The following is a 24720-nucleotide window of genomic DNA, read 5'->3' as shown; positions in this document are numbered from 1 at the left end:
ATAGAATGTGGGATAAATATATCTTTATAATATTTATATATAATCTATATTAATATATAGATCTAGATTTTATATATCCTATCTATTAATCCAACTCACAATTTATACACGAAGACACACCCCTTTTTTTTTTTCAAAGTAAACACAAAACTTAACTCTTTGATTCTACTTTTAGATTCTTATTATTATCATCCATACATAATATAATAGATCTACTATTTAATAGAGTCCATATCTGTAACCTTTGTAGAGTTAGGGTCTAGATCTAGATCTAGATGTAGAAACAGATCCTAATCCAGCATCAGATTTAATAAATGTTTCTAGATTATGCTAGGCCTAGGCTAGATCTAGCTTACTACTCTACTCAGTAAACTCTACTGTTACTAGATCTAGTGAGTGTTACTGTACTGATGAGACTTCACTTGAGTCGACTTGACGTCTTGAGACATTTGAGACTGCTTAGTTATACTCAATACTGTTAAAGTGTTATAGTAATTAGATAGATCTAGTTACTAGGCTAAGATATGTGACAGTCACAATGACTTTAAAAGTTAACATTCCAAGCTTCAGAAAAGTAAAAGAAGGGGATGAAGTGTTTACAGTTAAGTACCTGCTGAGTACTGTTGATGTTGTTTGTTAAACTTAAAATAGAGTCTAGATCTACTATGCCATTCTAGACCTTACACTACTGTCAGTGTCACTGTTACTCACTTAATTACTGTTATGTGAATAAATATCAATAATATCTTGAAATAATCTAGATCTCTAGGTCTTGATCAGCCTGATCTCACTCTCATTGACATGACATATAATAAGGATAGATCTATCTAGAGTCTATATCATAGCTCCATGGACATGGTCCTGATCTACTGATCTCACTCTCTTTGACATATGATACCCTAGAAAATGCCTAGATCTAGAATCTAGATCTATTTGTCACATTGACATTATGTTGTGTTCCAACTACAAAATTTCAGAAAGGAAGTTCCGAAGAGGAAACTAGATCTATTCATATAGGCTATATTTTTTTATATTATAGATCAGATTAGGAAACTAGAATGACAATAGATCTACTATAGTAGTAACTATTATAAGGCTATATTTTTTTTATAGATTAGATCTAAGTCTATTTTATAGGTATTCTTTTCTGGCCTTTGCTTTAATGATTAATGAATAGCCTGTCTCAGACTTGTCACATTTAATTATAGGGGTAGAGTCTAATTATGTTTTAATTTGTGCAACTTAATTTATTTTGTAAAGCTGGGCATTTCTTTTAGGTTTGACTTTTTTATGTACTTCTACAATTTCAGAGATATATATATATATAGACATCTAGATTATTCTAGATCTATCAAGTATTCTCCCAAATATTTTATAACCCCACTCCTTTCGTTTCAGTCCCTATTGGGGTTTGGGGTTTGAAACCTTGTGAAGACTGGGATTTCCAATTTCGGGATCTTCGAGATATATATAGAGAGAGACATCTAGATTATTCTAGATCTATCAAGTTTTCTCCCAAATATTTTACAACCCCACTCTTTTCGTGTCAGTCCCTATTGGGTTCTGGGGTTTGAAACCTGGTGAAGACTGGGATTTCCAATTTCAGGATCTTCGGGCGCCTCTGAGTCTACTCAGTTCTACCTGACATTATGATGATACATACATATTAAACATAAATAAACAGCAGCACCAGGGACCAAGTTTTTAAATGAGAGAAAGTAGTGAATTAAATGCGACGAAAATAAGGGACTGCGCCTACCAAGGCTCGAACCAGTGGCCCTGGAAACGACAACACCGCCTAGCGATAACGCACTAAGCGAACTTAACCTCTAGACCATCAGAATGTAAAAAAAAAACATTTTTCTGGTCCAGAGTCATTTCGCTCATATGCAAATTACCACCCCAGTGGTCAACGGTCACATGCCCTAGCTTGCTCCTCCCCCACCTCGCCACATCCATTCACCAACAACTTCAATAGAGCCGACACAGACAGCCGTTAGGCATGTATTAGACAAACAATGACTCTATTTAATTAAGTATCTCTCATAATGACAAGTGGACAACATAAACACATTACATATAGAAGTTTTAGTAGGTATGAGCAATTAAGCTGTGAACGTAAATATAGAGGTGAAGCTAGGTGCTTACGAGCGAAATGACTCTGGGCCACTGGTTCGAGCCTTGGTAGGCGCAGTCCCTTATTTTCGTCACATTTAATTCACTACTTTCTCTCAATTAAAAAGTTGGTCCCTGGTTCTGCTGTTTATTTATGTTTAATATGTATGTATCATCATTTGTTTCAGCACCTAGCCTCACCTCTATATTTACCTGACATTAGTTGGGAAAAAGTAAAGGCGGTTGGTCATTGAGCTGGCCACATGACACTCTTGTCAATCGTAGGCCACAGAAACAGATGACCTTTACACCATCTGCCCTATAGACCATAAGGTCTGAAAGGGGAATGTTTTTTTTTACTCCTTTCCATACAGTCCCTATTTTCATTATTGTTTTCTTAATTAAAAGAAGCCTTTTCTTTAAGATATAATTCTGTTTTATAATAAGGCTCAAAAAGATTACCATAGGCATGCTTGCCAAAACTAAAATAGAAAATGAATCTCTATATATTCCTATATCTAGATGTTACTTATTTTGTCAAACATATTTTCTTGCAGGCATTTACAGTGGATGTTTGGATTGCTGGACGACATCATGTGATAGAGAAGAGATACTCAGAATTTGAAGATCTTCACAAGCAGGTACATTTACTTCATACATGGTTTCTTCACTATTCATATGACTCACTCTTGACTTGCAGTGTCTTTTGAACATGTTTTGTAATTTCCTTTCATTTCTTATTTCGCTTTAATTTTGTTTTTTCAAAAGCTCAAAAAAGTTATCAAGACTCCAGAGTTTCCACCAAAAAAGGTGTTGAAATGGAATAGCAAAGTACTGGAGCAAAGGAGAATAGGTTTAGACACATATTTTCAAGTAAGTTTGTTTGTCACAATAAATAACTTCAGACTCAGTTCAGTATTTTAGGTTAATTTTTACATTCAAATCACTTTTTAGCATAGAAAGCACAAATGTAAATATTAAATCTATTTATACTAATAAAATATTCAACATAAAGTTATCTATCAGGTTATAGTAAAAATACACAGAACTGGATGTATGAATTGACGGTTGTGGTAAATTCATCTATGTTTGGGCAGTTGTTTACAAACATGTAACAGCGTCATCAGACCATGGCTAGATGGACTGTACTTCATTTTTTTTTGTTTTCAAAACTGTTTTATACATGGGTGTAAGATGGATCATTGTGTGGTCTCGACTCTCTGAGTCAGTGTTTTTGTCAGTCATTGTTCAGTGTTTTGTGGAACAGTTTGTGTGTGAGGGGGTAATCTGGAAGAAGATTACTGTGCTATCCTTTCAAAGTCAATTTAAAGAAAAAGAAATTTGCTTGTATCTGAATTTGAACATAAGGTCTTGAGCCTCCAGCTAGCCACTGAGCTATTCAAGTACTTATAAAATAAATGGTTTTAAAGCCTATAAAAGTCTATAGTTTATAAGAATTTTTGCGAATAACCAAATTCTCTAAACAAAGCTTAACTTTTCTATGTAAAACAGAATTGGTTTAATTACAATTAATTGATGAAATAATTTGTCATTTTTGTTATTGATTCGTCTGATGTTATCAACAACAAATAATTGAGCAAAGTTTCAATTAGATCTGAGAATGGGAAGTGGGAGAAATAACATATATACAAGATTCCACCCAGACAGAGTGACTACTTGATATAAGCTTTATTTGAAAAAAAAAACAACATCTTACATTTGATGTTAACAGGTTTTACACTTTCTCAACTGTTTAAATATGCTTAAAATGTAGTTTTAGGTATGATAGCTATTTGCAGCCCTGAAATTATTCCATTCGGTTTTTAAATTTCAGCATTTATAATGTTTACACAAACGTAGACATTATTTTTAAAAGAAAATTAAAAAGGCTATTCATGTTTTCATTAGCTATTGGCAGCATTTCTTCAACTGTAAGGGTTGTGTATCCTTTTTTTCTCAAGAGAATAAAATCTGTTATATTTGCATAAATGCATATTTAAATATTGATTAAGAAAAAAAAACAACCTATGTTGAAAAAATAAAATAAGTAAATTTAGATATGTCATTTTAGCTTGTAATTTGTATACTATTGTAAAGAAGTGAAAATTGAATTTAGTTGGAAATCAGGAAAAAAAATATGAAAAGCTTTTTTTAATATTTCACTTTTGATAACTGAGACATCAGAAGTTTGAAATAAAATCAGAAGCTAAGTATAACCATATTCATTTTAATGAGGATTGACTATATGAATATAGAAGTGTTGTATTTCAACAATTAATATTTCTTGATGTCTTATATCACAGGGCATATTAGAAAATGATCCCATTCCCAATGCTCTGTTAGTGTTTTTAGAAACATCTATTTTGGATCAATGTTTTGAGTAAGTTCTTATTTCTTTGTTGTAAGACTATATAGGCCTACTGGTTATTTAAACTATAATAGTCTTAATATTTATAAGTTTCAAAACGCGTTAAATATAGCCGAAATAGAGATTATTCTGATGAAGTAATTGCACTTAGAAAAGCTACCATCTTCTCTCAGTATTGAAAATTAAAATTTATGTGATTAATTATTTATCACTTGAGTCAGAAGAGAGAGTCATAGTAATGGAATTATTGTTTTGAATTCATTTTGTCCAGTGCCTCACATCAACAGAATCATCTCTTTCTTTTTTTTTTTACAAAAAAACATGTATTGACTCTTTTCCTGTGTGTCCTTCTTACAATATATGAATCTTCATTGATTCCTTCATTTCTTGGATTGGATGAGAAATGTAATGCTGCAAGCCACTTTTCTGTTCCCACTTTGAGTGTTGCTGCAGATTTGTAGTTATGTAATACACTGGAACACAGGTGATGAAGCATAAACTTGAACTTAAATTAGTCAAGCACGCATTACTTCTTGTGTTTTAATAGAAGAAATCATTATGTTAAAATATGTTTTTTAACTAACCACCCTCTTGTCTACCCCCAACCCCCATATATGCCTGTTTGTAGTTTCCTGACCTTTCTAGACTTTAGTAACTAGAGCTTCAATAGTAGTACCATAGTTCTTTAAGTAGTTTTGAGCTATTCTAGTATCAACTAGCTTATTGAAGCAAGTGATGATGTTATACTAGTAATTGAAACAATATGTCATTGGCATAAGACTCTCACCAAATAAAGTTGAGGATATGTCAGTAGATGCTTTTAATTCCATTTTCATACATGTGGCATAAAGTATTTTATATAGTCAAGGATTTCTAAATAACCCTTATCATTTACTTGAATAATTACAGTTTTATAAAAGGAGAAGATGAACCCCAATTATCTCATCAAGTAATTATCACACTAGAGGCAGACAGTTTCTTAAAAGAAAAGAAAAAAGGTGAGTCAAAACTATGATGTTAGCTAAGAATCTATGATGTAGTGAGTTATTTATTAAAGATGTCATTAGACCTGGCAGAAGTGAATATAATTTGTAATGAGTCCCTAATTCTTGGGAAGTAATCTGTAAAAGAAATAACTACAGAATAGACTAGATTTTTAGCTTAGTTTAGGTCTGTGTCAGTAATACAAAATAGCTTTCTTAAAACTCGACCCTTTTCTTAAGATTTTTAGAATTAGCACTTTGGAGACTGCAAATATTTAAGTGTACCGATTAGTTTTGTTCAGTCATGTAATAAAATTTGTAATAGATCTAGACTAACATAGTTGTTCTTTAGCGCTGTTTCATGCTTTAAGCGTTCTCAATACACCATATACCACCACTTTATTCAAGTACAATTTCATTCCCTTGTTTGAGATATTAAACAAAAAAATTTATTACCAATAGTTAATTAACTAATTGGTTAATTTTTAAAATTAATTCTTGTGTTGTCATTTAAAAGTAATAATTGTGCACAATTTCTGTTTGATCCAACATTGGGTGTAGGAGAAATAACTTTACAAACTTTTGGCCAGACAGACTGACATAAAGACAGAGCAAGTTGATATAAGCTTTGTAAAATACACTAAGGCTAGTCTAGGACTATATTAATGAAAAGTGCAGTATATCATGTGCCTTTTATGTCCTAGCTGTGATCCACATATTTTGCCACATCCAGCACTGCCTTTACCATTGTCTTCTGGTGTTCAGTTTAAGTTTTCTTTTCACATACTACACCTGTCCTCCTCGGCAGTAAATTTCCTTTTAGTTTCAAATGTGTATCTCGCAGCCTTTGTTAAACATCTCCAGTTGTCTCGGTCAGAAGCTGCCTCTAGGTGTAGCAAATTATTTTATGCACAACATAAAACATACTTTGGAACAGATTTAGTGTCATATTTAGCTAGTAATGAACACACAAGAATATAAAATATTGACTTGAACTTTAATTAAAGAACTGATATTTAAGTCAGGATCACTAGTTTCTTTATATATAGTGTCAGGTTTAGGACCTGAGGTTCAGCCTGATAAGAATATCATTCACACACATTCATACATAGAGTAACGAACTAGGTGGATGGATTAAATAAAAAAAAAAAAAAGGATTTAATTGTATGAAACTGATATATGTATATATACAATGAGGATGATAAATAGACTATATATATATATATATATATATATATATATATATATATATATATATATATATATATATATATATATATATTATTCAATAATTAATTTGAGCACCTTTTCTACTGCTATCAACTTGTCACCCTGGTTTCATAGTCCACCAGACTCTGACCGACTGGCATAACGAAACTGCCAACCTCGGTAATAGTAAAGTTAGACCTCAGCTGATCCCAATATAAAATTGATACCAACTGATGTGTAACTGCTCTGACACTCAACGCCGTCGATGATCGCCAATCTGACAATGACACCGAAGACTGTAATATATATATTTCTGAGACGGCAAGTGACACTCACACTAGCATAGACTCAAGATTAGTATATACAAGTCCAACACTGGCACCCTATTAATGAAATAACAAAATTCAACCTCTATTCCAAAACTAGAAACAGCGACAACCTCATATAACATACAATAAGAGATATCACCACGAAGTAACTCACCCTAAACAGGGGTCCCAAAAATCCTACTGAATAATACAAGTCCAAGAAACTAGTACAGACTAATAATCTTTTACGGACTAACACACCGTCCGTTTCAACCAAAATCAGAGGGTGAACTGTCTCAGGACAACGAATCACCAATAAATGTCACCGGACTTTGTGACGTAGCAAAAACAATTCAAAACAAAAATACAAGGCATTCTCGCCCCGTACAAGTATTACGAGTATAGGAAAAAAACTAAACAAAGCTGGGGGAAAGCAAAAGACATTTGTCTATACAATGTGAGATAGAGCTTCAATGAAATAAAATATATTTATTCAGTAGGTAATCTAACTTATATATTTCTGGACAAACATAATTCTCATCACAGCTATAGTTAGTTTTTAACTACAGCTCAAAATCTTCACAGATCTAGTATTAATTTGTTTCTGTATGTTTACTTATGTTGCTTTTGATGCACAATAATGTCCACCATCCATGCTTGCTGTGTGGCATAAGTGTAGCTTTTATTTGTGAAATGAATTTTTTAAGCTTGTATTATTTATATAATTGATTTTCTAGAACTAGTGTCAAGCTTAACTGCACATTGTCAAACTGGTTAAGTCAGTGAAGATAGAATCTTCTCTCTCTCAATTTGTACCTCGACTTTTGAGGGTTGCTGTAACCAAATCCCTCCATTTTTCCCAGTCAGCAGAAAAAAATAATAAATTACCATATGCAAAGGGTAATCATTGTAGTTTCTAGAAATGTCATAAGATGAGACTGTAGAAGGCATTATTTTTTGCTGATTCAAAGTATGGTATGTTGGCTACAGTGAAGAATAGTATTTTTACTGCAGTATATATAAAGTAATTGTATGTGAAAGGATTAAAATCTAACTCTTGAAAATTGTTTTATTTAGTATACTTATAATAACTATATTTTGTTGCTTATTACAAACTTGTTATTTGTAATAATTTTACTTATGTAAACAGATTCATTACCTGACATTATCAAGCAAGGTGTTACTTTGGGATTGTATTCACCACCACTCAACTATCCCAGATGATTGTGGTGTAATTCTCTTGTGCAAGTTCAACATTGTTCTTTTTATGAATTCTTTAACAGCAATTACTTTTTTTATCCTTTATTTCACATCCTTTATTTCACTTAGGATAGTGCAACTTGTCTACTCACTTCTTGGTCTAGGAACCTTTAGTAATTGACATTTATTATTGAATCTTTACATTCATTTACAACTATTTGTTTTCTATATAATGTTGTGAATAAAATTCTGTACTCACATCTGAGTTTGTAACTTTAGTGGCATCAACATTAAAATTTTACATCAAAACTTTAATTGTGTTAAAAAAAAAAATAAACAAAGCCTATAGTTAGAGATTAATTTGTTTATATCATATGGAGCAAAACAATCTTAAGACCAAGTACAAAATATAACAAAATGTTCACATCACACAAACATTTACAAGGATGTTAAAATTAAGTTTGGAAATCATACAATATTAGGTTCAACTTAATGTACAAATCATCTTTAAAAAAAAACAACACCTGCAGCTATTGTATTAATAGAAAAACAACACTCTAAAAGCTTTATAAAATGCAGGCTGGAATGTGATCATCTAAACTAAAGACATTACATGCCTGGAAAAAAAAAGCAGTAAGTTCTCCCATCAAAAAAGACAACATTATCACACTACTACACTTACTGTTACAATAATTAACACTAGGGGAAGCATGCATTTGCTAAACAAATGGTTCATTTAGAAATTGTAATGGAAATACAACGCTAAGAAACTTGATGAGAACTGTTTCTTCTATCCTTATTTATCACAGATTTAATAAATCATTCACTACACCATCTCATGCTGTGTATTCACATCCTGTAAGCACCATTCAAACCATGCATACTGAGCAGTATCAATGAGATGTTTCACACAATGGATCAAAGAAAAATTCAATGTCTTCCATTCCATCTTACATTTCAAAGTCATTACCACACATAGAAACCACTTAAAATAGTGTTAAGTTAATAATAAAAAGTATTAGAAAAAAAAAATTGAATGAAGAGTTCTGAATATACACACACAAATTTTATGAACAGCTATTGAAAAAAAAACAACTGAGTTCACTAGATTCACTTTAAATGTACATGATTTTAGAGTTTTAAACAATAATATCATACCTTATGGTATAAAAAAAAAATACAACCAATGTTTCTGTTGTATTTTACAATATAGTGTTTATAGCAGAAAGTTCTGATTGGGCAGAAGGGTGTATACAAGTTCTAATTTCTAGACAATAACATTTATTCTACAAAAATTATGACATTATTGTATGGTCTAAACTACCTACCATGTGAGTTTGATTACCTAAGGGCAAGAAAATGTTAAATTAGGCCAAACACCTTTTGCATAATAATAGGGACAAAATGTACAAAACACTTAGTTTTATTATATTCTATTGTGAAAATAATACTTGATTTCGGATAAAATTCTGTTTAAAGGCAGTACAAGATTACAATGTTTGAAAATTAAATTAAGAAATAAAAAAAAAAAAAACATTTATTCTCTAGATGTTAGCCATCTCCATAGCTTACAGATAATCTTATAATAAGCCAAATAACATTTCCAAGTTGTATCTGTTTATTTTTTTTAAATTCCTTTTAGAACAAAAAAAAGTTTCAATTTTTGCTTATGACACTGTAATAGAAATGTTAAAAATGTACTTAAGCACTCTTAGTGTTCAGGTTTGTCTAAAAAACAACCAGGTAAAATTGTGATTTAGCAACAAACAATAAACATAAAACAAAACAATTCTTCTTTAAGCAGTGGGGTTGTTGGAGGTTGTGTTGCGATGTCTAAGGCCATCTTTCTTGTCAGAAATTGCATCATCACTACAAAAATAAAAAGGTAAGAAAAAAAATTACAGTTGTATGCAAAAAATATTACAAGTTGTACAGAAAAAAAAAATTGACAATTTTTATATTAGTTCATGCATATGCAGTGAGTATAACAAATTAAAAATATGTTTAGACATATCAAGTTATTTAATGCCTTAGTGACACATTGTTAGTATTTGCATTTCACAATGAATTAATTATACAACATTCAGTACTTCTCAAAGAATAAATTCTTACATTGACATTAAATTGAGCAAAATTATTTTTCCTTAACTGTCAAAAATAAAAGTACAAATCAATTATTTTCAAAAGAAGACAGTTGTAAGATCTATTTATTTTGTTTACAGCATTTTCTTGGTATCCACTTTATTATACAAATAAAATTTTGTTAAACTCTGTCCTCAGTTCAATGTTTTGAGATCAAATGTTTTTGACACTGTACACCTTACAGTAATTTAACTACTATTGAGTGTGCAACTTTTGATGTCACCAGATCATTATATTTACAAGAAACATATATAAGTTTCAGTTATCTTTTTTTTTCCTTACAAAAATATATAACTGCATTAATTGTTAATAACAGAAATATTTTATAAAGTGTCCTTACTAAGGCATAAATGAGAGCTCCACTAAGTGTCTCTGATCTCTAGGAATTTACTGACTTCATTTACACCTATGCCTCAAACAGAACTTTACTTTTTACTCAATGCATTATGTGTTGCTAAGCTATGCTATGAAATTTTATTTTTTAAAACAGCCATTTTTTGTCTTACATAAAAAAAAAGTGTGTAAATTAATTTTAAAGCAGCTTTAGTTCATACAAACAGGCCAGTGGAGTCAAGCTCCTGTAGTCTCAAAACTCCCTTATAAAAGTAGCATAAATAAAAAAAAATGGTAAGAGGAACCAATAAAAAAAAAGTATTTCCTGCCAACATATGCACATGTACCTAGTAGATTTGCATGAACTAAAGTTGGCAAAGAAATGTTTCTTTTTAAGTAATGAAAATGGAAAAGATAGGTCAGGTTTATTGTATAATATTTGTTCAACTAAAAGGCAATGACATAAGGATAATAATTAGTCAAGAATTGTTACACAAAGTTTACATGACCAACATTTTAATTGTTTCTGCTTCCTACTCAGCTACAATAAGTTAACATTGAAAAGAAACACTTTAAAAAAATTGGCAGTCAAAGAGAGACCTGAATTATTATGAATGTGAAATTTATTTTGTTTTCCATGAGAACACAAATGGCTTTGCAAAGCTGGATTTCTAATTACAATCAAAATTCACTATGGTGCTTTTTGAGACTGTTTCTAGACTTTGATTTTACTGAACAGAAAAAACACTAGTTGGTTCATGTAATAAGGTTTGAAGTGCAAGTAATTAAAAAAAATGGTTAAAATAGTAAGTCAAATAAAATAATGTCACATAAGCAAAAATGTGCATTTGTTCATGCTGAGATTCAAGAAAATGTTCTCTGTGAAGACAGATAGAAGTTGGTAACAGTAAAACAGCATATATATATAATATATATATTATTATATTTATATATATACATATATTGTTTTACTGTTATATATCAGTGTTTCTTAAACATGACCATCTAGCAAGAGGGCAAAAAAAACAAACATTCAATTTAGTTTTCAAAGACAAAAACAAACAAAAAAAGTATTTGGATTAGAGCTATTAACTATTGACATTTCTAATATTTCAAATCATTCAAATAATTTAATCATCTCTTCATGTTAAAGCAGTTGAAATTCTTCTGTCTGTCATAAATTATTTTGTGAGTAATCTTTGAAACTAAAACAGGCCTGTTATTACACATTGTATAGGAGGTGTCAGAAGTAAAAGTTTGAGAAACACTGTATATATATATATATATATATATATATATATATATATTAAAACAAAAAAACATGCTAAATGTGATAGTATCAGCAATAGTGAAAGTATTGCCAAGGTGAATGTTTATCTTTATCTTTAAATTGTTAAGGATTGTTTGGTTATGGTTGCCAGGCAGTAAAAGTGACACAAATGCTACCAACTTAATTTTCACTTCTTTTTTCACGACGACGAAGACCAGCTTTTGTTTCTGAATTTTTACTGTAAGGAAAAAAAATCAGGATCTTCTAGAAACTTTACATCTCTTTGTCCATGAGCATTTCTACAGCTTCTACTATACGGGTTAATGAAAGTCTAATATAATACATGCGTTGGTCTTTTTATTTATCATTAACAACTTACGCTTCTTGTGCATTGATTTCTTCTTGTTCTGCTCTCTTGTTGCGGCGCTTCTCATAAATGAAGATAATAGTGCAGAGAATAATTACCTCACCAACAATTCCAAGGAATGGCCAAAGAGCAGCTAGTTTGTCTGGAACAATAATCATTTAAATATATCTTTCATAAAATGAAACATAGACAGCTGAAGGCATACATAAATATATATTTTATTTGCAGGCTACCATTTTTCTAAAAAAAATGTATTTTATCAGCATTCATATGTAAAATAATACATTTCTTTGTTTAAGAATTACAAATTCTACATATTATAGTCTATAAACAAAAGAAAAAAACAAAGCCAGAGGCAAAAAGTACTATAAACTGTTAGTGTTCTAGAAAGTTCCATAAAATATACTTCACAGTACAGATATCCATAGTATAACACTTGTGTTTATTATTCATTAATACCTATATATTCTTGGGCTTGACTTTCTTTACTAAAGACAATGTTGAAAGGGTAAGAGAAGTAAAACAAAATTGGGGATGTGACTAATGAAGATTATTTTGTTTCTTTTTTTAAATTGTAAACGTCTTTTAAAAAATTTATTTAGTTGCACTTTTAAGTCCTTTCTCTCACCACCAGAATTTCAGACTTGGCAAAACAAAAAGTCGCAAATGCGGAACGGCAGAACATGTGAGCTTTTTTGATGATTTTGCGGGTTGGTAGGTATGTCTGCCTACCATAAAATCATAATTCCTCAAATTTAATTATATTGAAAGCCTTATTTTCCTAACAAGGTGGGCATACAGTTGTGTGTGACTTTTCTCAATCCTACCCTACAGATTTAAGATACTATACATGACAGATAGTGCTAAAGATTCCAAAAGACTATTAGAAAAACGAAGTAAAAAAAATAACTTTGGAAATCTTTCTATCAATTTAAAAAGAATCATATGAAAACTATCACTATGATCAAAAAACTAACTCTGTACCTTTGACTCTCACTGTGACTTTCTTTGAGGATGATACATCAAAGTATGCTGAGTAAGCCTTGCACTCATATTCCCCAGCATCAGAAAACTCTACACTCTTAATCTTCAGGTGAGCATTCTTGTAACCATTTAGAGGCATGAGAGTAACACGACCTCCTTCTGTCACATTCAGCTCAATATCATCTTTGTACCATGTGACTACTGCATGTGGGAAGCCTTGAACTTTACACTGCAGCTCCATATTGTCATCCTGTATCAAGTTTTTAGCCTTTTCAAAGTCGTCCACATGAGGAGGTGCTAAACAGTGTAAAAAGTAAAACTATAGTTCTTAAATACAGAAAACTTAATGCACAGGTAAATAATAACAAGTAAAAAATTTAAACAACAACACTAATACTAGGACATCAAGGAGATATTTTAAAATTCCAGATTTCCAGGACATCCTGAAATTTCATGAGGCTGCAGAAACCCTGTTTTATTGATTCATGTGCTATAACGATCATGAATATTAAGCAAAATTTTATGATTACTGGACAAGTAAGTAGTGGTTGAAAAGTTGATTCCAACAGCCAAACACCGAAATCCAAGAAACATACAGAGGGAGCTTATATAAGCATTGTACAAAAATTATTTATTAATTTACAAAATAAAAACATGAGTCCAATTTTTTTTAAAGTTTAGAAATGCATTTTAAAAACTTTGAATGAATAACTATAAAAAAAAAATTATAACAATAAGTACATTTAAGCAAACATTTATTATATATTTGATTGATATAAACAAATATATTAACCTAAAAAGATCTTAATTGTACATACCTGTAAAATCTACTTCACAGTCATAATGATCTGATGAACCTTCAATAAAGAACCGTGCAATGTATGTTCCAGCATGCTTCCTTTCTGGTATAAATAAACATTTATAAGATGTTAAAAAAAACAATGGTAGTATGAAAGCTAAAATATTTTTAAAAGTCACAATGGATAATACTTATTTAGTGGAGTAGCTGAGATTCTAGTTGCTGTAAGTAAACCAAATGAAATTATCAATATAAAAAAAACATGCAAATTAGAAATAAAATATTATATGCTGATTCTCTGGTTGAATTTATAATTTGTATATTTTCAATGATACCAATTTATAATTAGATTGTGGGATTTCATTCAATTTTTTAAATGTTAACAAAAGAAACATGAAAATAGATAGATCTAGATTATATTTTTGCAAGCCACAGTCTGGCACAGTACATTAATGATAATGATGTTTACGATGTCTCATATATCTACTAATACAAAAGGTTATAGAATAGTGAATAGATCTAGATCTTAATCTAGCATTCAAGAACAGCCCAATGATCAAACAATCAAGTCTTAACTAGTTTAGATCTACGATTCTTGTATAAGACTAGATTCTAGATCTAGCTTAGATTGAACACAGTACCACACACACAAAAAGAAACTAAGATTACATCTAGATTCTAGATATAGATTTAGGACACAGATCTAGATCTAGGTCACTAGACTAAATCTATTTATTAAATTGCCAGTGCACAGAAGTAATATGATCTGATAATGCAGTCCAATGCCGATGAAAATATAAGGGCACAAAATGAAACAGGAAAATTAAGCCTAAAAAGATACATAACATAGTTCTAATTTGAATGAAAATCAACGTGTTCATTGAAAAATCGATCCAATAACAATACTAGATCTATATCTATCTATCTATCTATCTATATATATATAGATTAGATCTATCTATCATCAAGCAGCAGTAAACACATTCTGCAGATACTTGGAAACGCTGATTTCGAATTTCCGACGCAAGGGCCCTTCCGCTGCAATAGTGCCATATTTTTTTTTGCCGTTTCTTTTTTTTTTCCCGATCGGCAAAATTCCAAGACATTCAAGGGGATGTTTTAGAATTCCAGGAGATTTCCAGAAGTTTTATAATTTTTTTTTCAAATTCCAAGAGATTACGGGACATCATGGAATTTCAGGAGGCAGCAGAAACCCTGGTAATAAAATATAAACTCCATTTTCTTTTAATCTACTTGACATACCTGGATTTTTAATAGTCAATGTATTATTTTCTTCTATGTAGTGACTTTTGTCAGATAAATCAATGTTGTTTTTTATCCATGTAACATTCTTGACATTTGGCAAGTTTATATTGCATGACAAATTGGCAGATTCTGTCTTGTTTGCTTCATTAAATGTAAAGCCTTCTTTAGTTTCTGAAAATTAGACAACAGCAATTTAATATTTAACATAATCTTGAAAAAAAATATTTTTTTTAATTAAGCTGCATAAAAAAATGCTCACCTGTAACTAACTTTAGGGTACGACTTGCTTGGCTCAAAACAGCATTTCTGTTAACATGTTTGCAAGTATAAACTCCACTGTTTACTGATTTAAAAGAAGTGATGGTTAAATTATTTGTTAACAACTCGTCTTTGGTTTCAGGATCCACATTTAGTGAATTGATTGTGCTCATTACCACAGAACCTTCCCATTTCAATTCAGTGCCATTTTCTTTACTTCTGACTTGACATGACAAGACGACCATAGTACCATTTCTGTACAGCAGTGTTTCCTCTTTAGGGTAAATGACAATACTGTTGACTGCTGAAATAAAAATAGTTTTGTTAGAATAAGTCTGAACTAAGCTAACAGCCAGTTAGTGAGGACATGGTGGCAGGTGGCTAAGTTGGATAGGGATTTGTTTGAGTCTCAACTCTTTTTGGAGGATGTAAATTTAGAATTTTCAGACATATCAAAAACCTGAGTAATGTATGGCAATTTGTAGAAAAAACACATTTTAAAAAAATAAATATTTGCAAAGAAGTTTAGTAATTTGCACTACATTTATCTTTACCATCTAACACTTCATAAATAAAAAGATCAAAGATCCCAGTAGATTTTTAATGTCATTTGGCACATCAATGCTTTTTGTCTATTCATGCTAATTAAGCAAGCTCAAGTCCTATCTACTTATACACTTATATTATAAAATTATCAGCTCTCAATTGGAAGTTTTTCTTTGTTTTACAAATTTTGGATCTTTTGCAGCAAACCTCCAGCAAGAGGCAGAAAATGATGGCAGACATGGTTTGAAATCATGATCATCAATAGTCTGTTACACATTTATATCCAACCAAACAGTCATCCAGGAAATGCTTTATATTAATTATAATAAAATAATTTTAAATTATTATGGAACTCCTGTTATTTAAAAATGATGTTTAACTTAAATTTAAAATATTAAACTGATGTTGAAATGTGTCTTAATTTAGTTTGAACATTACAAAGTCAACCAAGTTATTATGGATGTACAATAAATATTAATATATATATTATATATATATATATATAAAGTCAATTTTAAATTTTTTTTTTTTTAAATCTCCATCATCAGACATAATGCTTGCCTGGTCGTGTGGTTTGCGCGCTGGACTGTCGGTCGGACTTATCGATGGTCCCTGGTTCAAACCCTGCCTGCCCCCATCTCCAATCATGAGGCGCAGTAGCTGAGCAGTAAAGCAATTGGCTTCCGAACCGGTAGGGTCAAGCTTTGAATCCTAGTGAAGACTGTTATTTATTATACAATTATTTACCTGAATGGTACGGTGAATTGCGGAAATTTGCAGCTAGAATTCTTGCTATGTTTGCAAGCACTTATATCTTTGAGCAGTTCTTTTACATAATGAAAGCTACAAAAATTCATCACTGTCCAAGACTATCTGATCAAAATTTGTCATCAGTGATGAAAGTGTCAATGGCAAACAAAATTTGACCTGACATTAATAAACTTGTATCCCAGCATCAGGACTGCGAAAATGTGTGATCATTGTAAATTTTAATTGTACTACAAATTTAGCTAACTATGGTACAGGTATTCCATTAATTTTTTAAATTCTATTGTATTGTTCTAATTTACATAAAACTAGTCTAGTAGAGATGTTTTCAAACTGATTTTTGGCTGTGGCCCTTCAGGTCATAGACGTTTTTTTTGTGGCCCATACACCTTAAAGAGTTTAACATGCCTGGTGTAGATCAGAAAAAGATAATTTAGTCTTAAGTATTAGACTTAAGATTTAGATCTATTTTTTAAAAAGTATAGAGTATATAGTCATAATATCTAGAATGTAAAAGAGGAGTGGCTCAACCAATGGGCATCAGGAAACACAGGCAGAGCCATGTACAGAGAAATTACTACACCTAACAAACTGGACAGTATTAACTTCCTCCCTCGCAAAGAACAATCTACAATCTTCCAACTAAGAACAGGACACACACCACTATTAAATTACCACCTGAACAAAATAAACTCCACACAACTACCCCTTTGCAGACATTGCGCCCACCCCTTTGAAACCGTAAACTATATATCCTCTTTGAATGCCCCTCCCTAATCCACCTTAGGCAGACCCTACTTCCACTACAGCCCAACATAACCAACACCCTTTACGGCAGTGCTGAACAGCTGAAGAAAACAGCACACTTTTTTTCCTTGGCACAGTCTGCAAAAGAGCTCACAGCTCAGCAGCAATAAAGCTGGCTAGAAGAAGAAGAAATGTATCTTCGTAAGAATTAGACCTAGGAAAAAAACTGATTGTATCTATGAACTCCTCATACATTTGTCTTAAAAAGTAAATATGTTTTATTGTATTACTACTCATCGTTAAAATTATATTTGATGTTAAAGTGGGTCAGGTCGATGCAATCAAAAGCTCTCGAACACTTGAGAAGAGTGTATGGTGTTTTAAAAGTGTTATAATCTTAAAATTTTGTGAAAAGTATGGTGTTTCAAAAGTGTTTTAATCTTTAAATTTTGTTATTTATATCATTTTCTTGTTAAGACATGTCAACACAGACAGATTTTAGTCATTTTCACATGCTCCATATCAAAGGTGCCACTCCATATCGCCCATCTCTGCTTAGAAACTGACGATACACATAAGTGTAAGGTGCTAAGCCCAGTAACGCATTACCGACATATTACCGTAACGGTATTACTTAGGTCTAAGCTATTTTGAGATATAAGGCCCTTTATAAATCCAGATATTTATTTGGTGGGGAGCCTAATGAGCTTTGGCAGTTAATAGATAATCCTGCCCTCATCAAGCCATTGGAGGACAAAACAGATATTATATGGTAGCTTGTGAACCAGCGGTTCTCAATTTTTTAAGCTCGGCGACCCCCTCTCATCCACAAATACAGAATTGTAGGGTAGACAATAACAATCCATATTTATGATGGTCTTAGGCGACCCCTGGCAAATGGTCAATCGACCCCCCAAAGGGGTCGCGACCCAAAGGTTGAGAACCCCTGTTATGAACTGTGTTACCAAAAAAACATATTTTAGAGCATGCGTAGTATTTGTCACACACAAGCAATATATCTATCTATAATACGTATTTATCACGCTTAGTGTTTGTGACCTAATTAGCGGCTTGACCGTTGTTGGTACTCGATTGATGGCTCGTCCCCCTTCTTTCCCCTCAACATTGTTCTTACTACAACTTGAAGGATGTTTGGAGCTGTGTTGATGGCCTGGTTTACACCTGTGTGTTGCGCTATCACTGACCCTTTATTATTGTGTGTTGGTCTGAAGGCTGCGCTTGGATTGAGTCTTGAAATTTACATTGTTACTTGGCACTGAAAATGTGTGAATGTTGGTAAGTGGAATAGTGTAAGAAAGCGCAGGAAAGGGGGTGTAGGCAGAATATAAGACAGTGTTTGTCAAGTGTGTTATTGTTATTATTTTATTCATTTGTGTTGACATTATTATCTGTTTCAAATGAGTGTCTTTGTAGCGCATTATGAGCTTTATGGCAAAATTTTTTTTTTAATTTTATAGAGCCAGCGCCACACAAGCACAACTGACTCTATGTATTTGAGGCTAACGTCACATTTTAATGGTCGATCAATTATTGATGATCTCTTGATACAGTGTCTTGACTATTCCCCCTCTTTTTTTACCTGCTAAAAACATTTTAATTTTAAAATGACCATATCTACATTCTATACATGTAACCTAGATTTACAGGTTTATGCTACTTGTGAAGTTGTGTCTAAAAAGTCTAAACATTGACTATCCAAGAGAACAGCCAAGCATACAGATCTTTATTATATCTTATTTTAATAATCAATGATATTGGAAGCGTGGTGGCTGAAGTGCTGAGTGGTAAAGCCAAAGCTCTTGACTTATAACCAGGGGCACGATTCGAATCCTGGTGACACTGGCATTGACTGTCATTGGTGTAGACTTGTAGACACTGTAGACTGGGATTTTTACTTTCGCCACTTTCGGGATCTACAGACACTAGATCTAGAGGAGGTTCTTATATTTTGAACACTCCACCGAATTCTCCTTTCTTGAACGGGTCGCTTTTTTTGTTTGTAATTCATTTGTTTTTATGTTTGAAGCTAAAAACGATGTTTCGGGACTGCGCATGTCCAATTTTAGATAAGTTACAGTAATTTTGTTCCGTTTTTCCAAAGCAGATTTCACTTATTTAGATTCTCTGTAACCATGTATGTAAAGCTGTTGTTTTAACCTCCCCCGGCAAATTCATACCCATATAAGGGATGAAGGCTATATTATGAGCCTGTTTGATCATAGGCTGATGGGCATATCAAAATAAGCTTCCAAACATCTTTAGAAAGACATTCCAATCACATTTATACCATTATTAGCTGTTAAATAAAATTTAAAAAAGGGGTGTCCAAACAAATAATAATGAATTCAGCTCATTCTCCTTTTTGAACACAGCAAAATTGTAATAAGAAATATTATTGGGATTAATAAATCTATGATTTTTTCAATGAACAAACATGACCTAGATCGAGATATCTAGAATATATTACTCATAAATAAATGAATGAAAGAAAAAGTGCGGGCTGCTAATTTGAAGCCAGAGACCATGCCCACTGCAGGTGATCACGCCAGATAAGCTGGCGGTGAGGAGAGGTAGTGTATATCAGCGTGTAGTGAGTGTAGTGTCACAAATTATCCAACAGGCAGTGGAGCAAAGGGGGAGAGAGTCAGGAAAAGAATTATAAGCATCTATGGGAGGGAGGGGATGTTAAGGTGTCACAAAACGAACATCCAAATTATGAAAACAAGAAAAGGGTCCTTGGATGGGAATTAAAAGAAAGACAGAGAGAAAATACAAGTAGCATAGTTGAAAATATCATGTTTATTAAATTAAAATAATTAATGTATAGCTCTATAATATATAGATATATAAATTTATTTCTGTCTGTTTCTACACATAGATTATATAGGTATTTAAACAAATAAACAATAATATATACGACATATATTATAATAATAATAATAATATTAATATATATATATATATATATATATATATATATAGAGAGAGAGAGAGAGAGAGAGAGAGAGAGAGAGAGTATATGAGGAAATAGACTATTTTATAAACTATAAATTAGTATAAATGCATATTGCAAAAGTGAATTTACTTCTTTTACTACAATCTAACATTTTTTTGAGCAAATTTCTAACTGTAGTGAGTTGAAGAGTGAAAAAGTGATTTAAAACTACACAACTATGGATATTATGTTTCATATACGAATTTGTTGTCTGAAGTAGTGTTTCCAAAATTAAATTTTAATTAATTAATTAATTAATATGCCTTAAGTATCATTGTAAGAGGTTTCGCAAAGAGCAGTTTCTTGTGTATTTCTTGATCTTTCATGTGTGGCTCAAATATTAAATCTGCGGAACTGTTTTCATTAACAGGAGAAGGGGCGAAGGCGAGTAACTGGAGCGTAAACCAGTAAACTTCGAGCAGGAAGGGCTCATTAGCCTTGGCTTGCTACCCACCTAGCAGAAGGAAAACTTAATTCAAAACTCTACTGCCTTGCAACTATACCCAAACATGGGAAAGGTCTCGTGGGTCAACCCTAAGGAAATATAAGGAGACGGCAACCATTAGACCATAAGACAGTTTGTAGGACACAGCGCTACACCTTGTCAGGACAAACTGTATTTATGTCGTTTGCAAAGATTTACATAAGAAGCTTTTAATTTTAGAACTCATGCCACCAAAGCGACTCTGAACTGTTACTTTAAGAAATTCTTATAATTATAACAGATGTAGGTTTGTGTAAAACGGCTAGTATATTCAATATTTGACCTTTGCTGCTTTCCGTATTTTGCTATAAGTAAAGAAATCTTGAAAGACGCTCACAAACCATCATCTTAATTTATATGATGTCGAACAGAGATTTTGTGGGTCTATTCTGAACTTTATCTTTGAGTGTTTTAAAGTTTTTCAAATCTTTATTTTTGTCAGGGTGGCATTGTCTCAGATGATCCTCCAGCGTAACTGGTTTCATATTGTCATAAAAAAGTCACTAATAGAAGACAACCAATTGTTTGAAAAGGAAGGAATGAATCCCAATTTTAAATAATCAATGCTGTATAGTCTACATTTATTTTTTTCTAAACATTAGTTACATGTAGACAAAAGCTATTTAAATAAGTATTGGAATTGAATACAACAATTTTTCGTTTGAATAGATGGGTAAATATTGAAAGGATTAACAAAGGTACTAATCATATATTAGTGTAGGAAATAATTACATTAATGGAATGTGAAAATTAAGTAATGACCTGCCTAAATGAAATCTACTATCGTAGACCCCCATGGACATCTCATGGACCCCCAATTAATTTTTTCACTTTCGTAGACCCCTGGGGGTCTATATAGACCACTTTGGGAATCACTGATATATTTTCTAGTTCCCGAAAGTCGGTGTCGACGGTGTTCAGTTATAAGAATCTACCATATAATCTATGGCCATGGGGCGCCTCTGAGTCCACCCAGCTCTAATAACTAATGGTTGTATCTAGGTCTATATTAGCTTAACGTCTATATTATATAGATCTAGATCTAAGACATCTAAGTGTAGTAAGTCTCGAGTCAGTCTAGATCAGCTGATCAGCCTCATATCCGCCATGTTTTCGATATCTCGGTCAAAGTCTAGTCTAGATTATGTAGATCTAGATCTATGTATAATTATAGTATATCAGTAGATCTAGAATATTGATGTAGTTTAAAGATTGTTAACTCGAGTTTTTCAAAATAAATAAAATACTCTTACTTTCTCCATGTATTAACGATAATCCTAATATGACCACAAATAACTCAAAATACAGCGCCATGATTTTCCTTTCTTCACTACACTGACATCTACGATGCACAAACCATCAATTTTTGTGACCTTTTAGATCTACGCATGCGCCAAACGTTCCGCTAAACCAGTGGTTCTTAAACTTTTTTGTCACGTAGCCCCCTGCAATGTTTTCATGTTTTCGGTAATCACCCTGCTTAGCTAATTATGCATTTTTCAAAATTCATCTACTTCATATGTATTTTTCTCACTGATTTCTAAGTCGTATATATTTATTAAGGAAATTTAAATTAAAAGTGAAGCTAAATAAAATTTAACAGCCAGCTATTTATTAGGGCCTACATGTATTTACCAAACTAAAAATATAGGCCTACGCCTATGGGGTGCTTTGATAATAACATTTCGAAATTGGACTTCAATTTAGCTAGATTTATCTTATCTTATATAATTCAGACATTATATACTTCAAAAAAGAAGATGATTACGTCATACGCGTCATGCATTTAGTCATGCCTATTAACCAATGACCTTTAATAAAATTCTATTAAGTCACTGGTTTTCCTGGCTAGCTCAGGCAACCCATTCCATGCTCTAATATGGAAGAAGGAGTATTTGTACAAATTTGTCCTAGCATATGGAACGAGGAATGTGCCTTTATCTTTGTGTCTTTCTGAATATTTTATTAGATTTTGTTTTTGTATTTGAAGATTATGGTTTATTATTTCAACTTCTCGGTTAGCGATGTTCATTTGTTTAATTATCATTAGAAGATTCGCAACCTTGCTGAAACCTTTTTTTCCCATTAGAATCCCATCCCGTCGTCATATTATTAGCGTTATAAGACCAAAAGAAAAGCCGTTATTGAAGACAGACGCAGATGACGAAAAGAAAACTTGACCAACGGACAATGGCATTGTCTGCACGTCGCAACTGGATTTGCATGGTCACGTGAAATTCTTCACTCATCTTTAATCTTCGGAATCAAAGACATTGCTATTATTATTATCATCTCAAATGATCCTCCAGCTTAGATGGTTTCATAGTGTCATTGCACTATATAAAGATAGGTAAGAATGTAGCCGAATTTAAATAATCAACACAGTGCTGTCTACATTTCTTTTTGGATTCAGACATGTTTAACATAGAGTACATAGACACATTAAGATGTTTAATTAAGTACGATGTTAACATTTTTTACCTTACCTTTACCTATCCCTTAGACTGTTGGACCGTTGGGGCACCAGGCAAGATTTGTCGACCGTCTTTCTCCATTCCTCCCTTTTTTTTGCCTTGTTCAGAACCTCTCTCAATGGCAGGCCTGTCCATTCTTTAATGTTGTCCTCCCATCGCTTTTTCTGTCTGCCTCTTCTTCTTTTACCTGGCACTGTTCCCTGAAGAAAGGTCTTTGCGAGCCCCGTAGATCTCGTAATGTGGCCAAAGGTTTTTAGCTTTCGTTTTTTCACAATAGTAAGCAGGTCGTCATGAGCTCCGATCGCTACAGTAACCCTGTCTCTGATTTCTTGGTTTGTGATGCGGTCTTTGAATGTGATGCCTAGGATCCTTCTGTAGCATCTCAATTCCATTGCTAAGATCCTCCTCTCAAGCTCTGCATTCAACGTCCACGACTCACAAGCATATAAAAATGTGGCCATGACCAGAGAGCGCATCAGTCTAATTTTGGTGCCGAGGGCTAAGCCCTTATCTTTCCATATTATTTTAAGTTTTGAAAGGGCTGCTGTGGACTGTGCTATTCGGGCCAATAATTCGGGTTTTGTTCCCTCATCTGAGACAATAGCTCCGAGGTATTTGAAGCTGTTAACACTAGTTAGCTTTTCACCTCCAATACTGATGCCTCTTTTAAAGCCCTGATGGCTATTGGTCATAATTTGAGTTTTTTCGGCATTTATTTGCATGCCATATGCTGCGGAAGTCTTGTCAATGCGCATTACCAGGTCAGCTAGTTCTTCTTCTGTCCCTGCTAGGCCATCAATGTCATCTGCGAAGCGCAAGTTAGTAATTCTTCTTCCTCCAATGCTAACAGTACCTTCATAGCCCTCGAGGGCATCTTCCATTATCCTTTCAAGGAAGATATTGAAGAGTGTTGGTGACAGTAGGCAGCCTTGTCTTACTCCAACTGTGGTTTTGAACCAGTCCCCAATATTATTGTTGAAGTACACCGCACTGGTGGCCTCCTTGTAGAGGTTCTGGATAACTTTGATTATGTTTTTATTAATGTTGTACTTTTCCATTGTCGCCCAGAGTGCTCCGTGCCAT

The 24720-nt window shown here is 32.5% G+C and overlaps 2 protein-coding genes across 4 annotated transcripts; one reads left to right on the top strand and one right to left on the bottom strand.

The window, feature by feature from the left end:
- Positions 1-135: 135 nt before the first annotated feature.
- On the top strand, positions 136-9717 carry LOC106078665 (sorting nexin-24-like). The gene is made up of 6 exons (XM_013239627.2): positions 136-601; positions 2673-2756; positions 2884-2988; positions 4419-4495; positions 5393-5481; positions 8134-9717. The coding sequence occupies exons 1-6, from the start codon at positions 539-541 to the stop codon at positions 8205-8207; spliced, it is 492 nt and encodes a 163-aa protein (XP_013095081.2). The 5' UTR covers positions 136-538; the 3' UTR covers positions 8208-9717.
- LOC106078664 (basigin-like) lies at positions 8533-22575 on the bottom strand. 3 transcript variants are annotated; one of them, XM_056015344.1, is made up of 8 exons: positions 22417-22575; positions 15604-15906; positions 15342-15515; positions 14098-14181; positions 13280-13576; positions 12308-12437; positions 12109-12166; positions 8533-10052 (listed from the first exon to the last, which is right to left on the bottom strand). In XM_056015344.1, the coding sequence occupies exons 1-7, from the start codon at positions 22475-22477 to the stop codon at positions 12109-12111; spliced, it is 1107 nt and encodes a 368-aa protein (XP_055871319.1). In that variant the 5' UTR covers positions 22478-22575; the 3' UTR covers positions 8533-10052. The 3 variants fall into 3 exon arrangements, with proteins under 3 accessions (XP_055871319.1, XP_055871305.1, XP_055871311.1); XM_056015330.1 differs by lacking the exon at positions 12109-12166; XM_056015336.1 differs by lacking the exon at positions 12109-12166 and having other exon boundaries at positions 15604-15903; positions 22417-22548.
- Positions 22576-24720: the final 2145 nt, after the last annotated feature.

The sequence above is a fragment of the Biomphalaria glabrata genome, chromosome 1 (genome assembly GCF_947242115.1).
Source record: "Biomphalaria glabrata chromosome 1, xgBioGlab47.1, whole genome shotgun sequence".
In the NCBI taxonomy this organism is placed as follows: domain Eukaryota; kingdom Metazoa; phylum Mollusca; class Gastropoda; family Planorbidae; genus Biomphalaria; species Biomphalaria glabrata.
The sequence above is the reverse complement of the archived record's forward strand: the minus strand, read 5'-3'. Positions and strand labels throughout refer to the sequence as shown.

Excerpts from the sequence above, each read along its gene's own strand:
- LOC106078665 (XM_013239627.2), top strand. The coding sequence starts at position 539 with ATGACTTTAAAAGTTAACATTCCAAGCTTCAGAAAAGTAAAAGAAGGG. Across the intron at positions 602-2,672 it reads AAGGGGATGAAGTGTTTACA|GCATTTACAGTGGATGTTTG; the intron begins GTTAAGTACCTG and ends ATTTTCTTGCAG. Across the intron at positions 2,757-2,883 it reads TTGAAGATCTTCACAAGCAG|CTCAAAAAAGTTATCAAGAC; the intron begins GTACATTTACTT and ends TTTTTTCAAAAG.
- LOC106078664 (XM_056015330.1), bottom strand. The coding sequence starts at position 22,477 with ATGGCGCTGTATTTTGAGTTATTTGTGGTCATATTAGGATTATCGTTA. Across the intron at positions 14,182-15,341 it reads ATTGACTATTAAAAATCCAG|AAAGGAAGCATGCTGGAACA; the intron begins GTATGTCAAGTA and ends TATTTATACCAG. Across the intron at positions 12,438-13,279 it reads AGTCACAGTGAGAGTCAAAG|ACAAACTAGCTGCTCTTTGG; the intron begins GTACAGAGTTAG and ends TTATTGTTCCAG.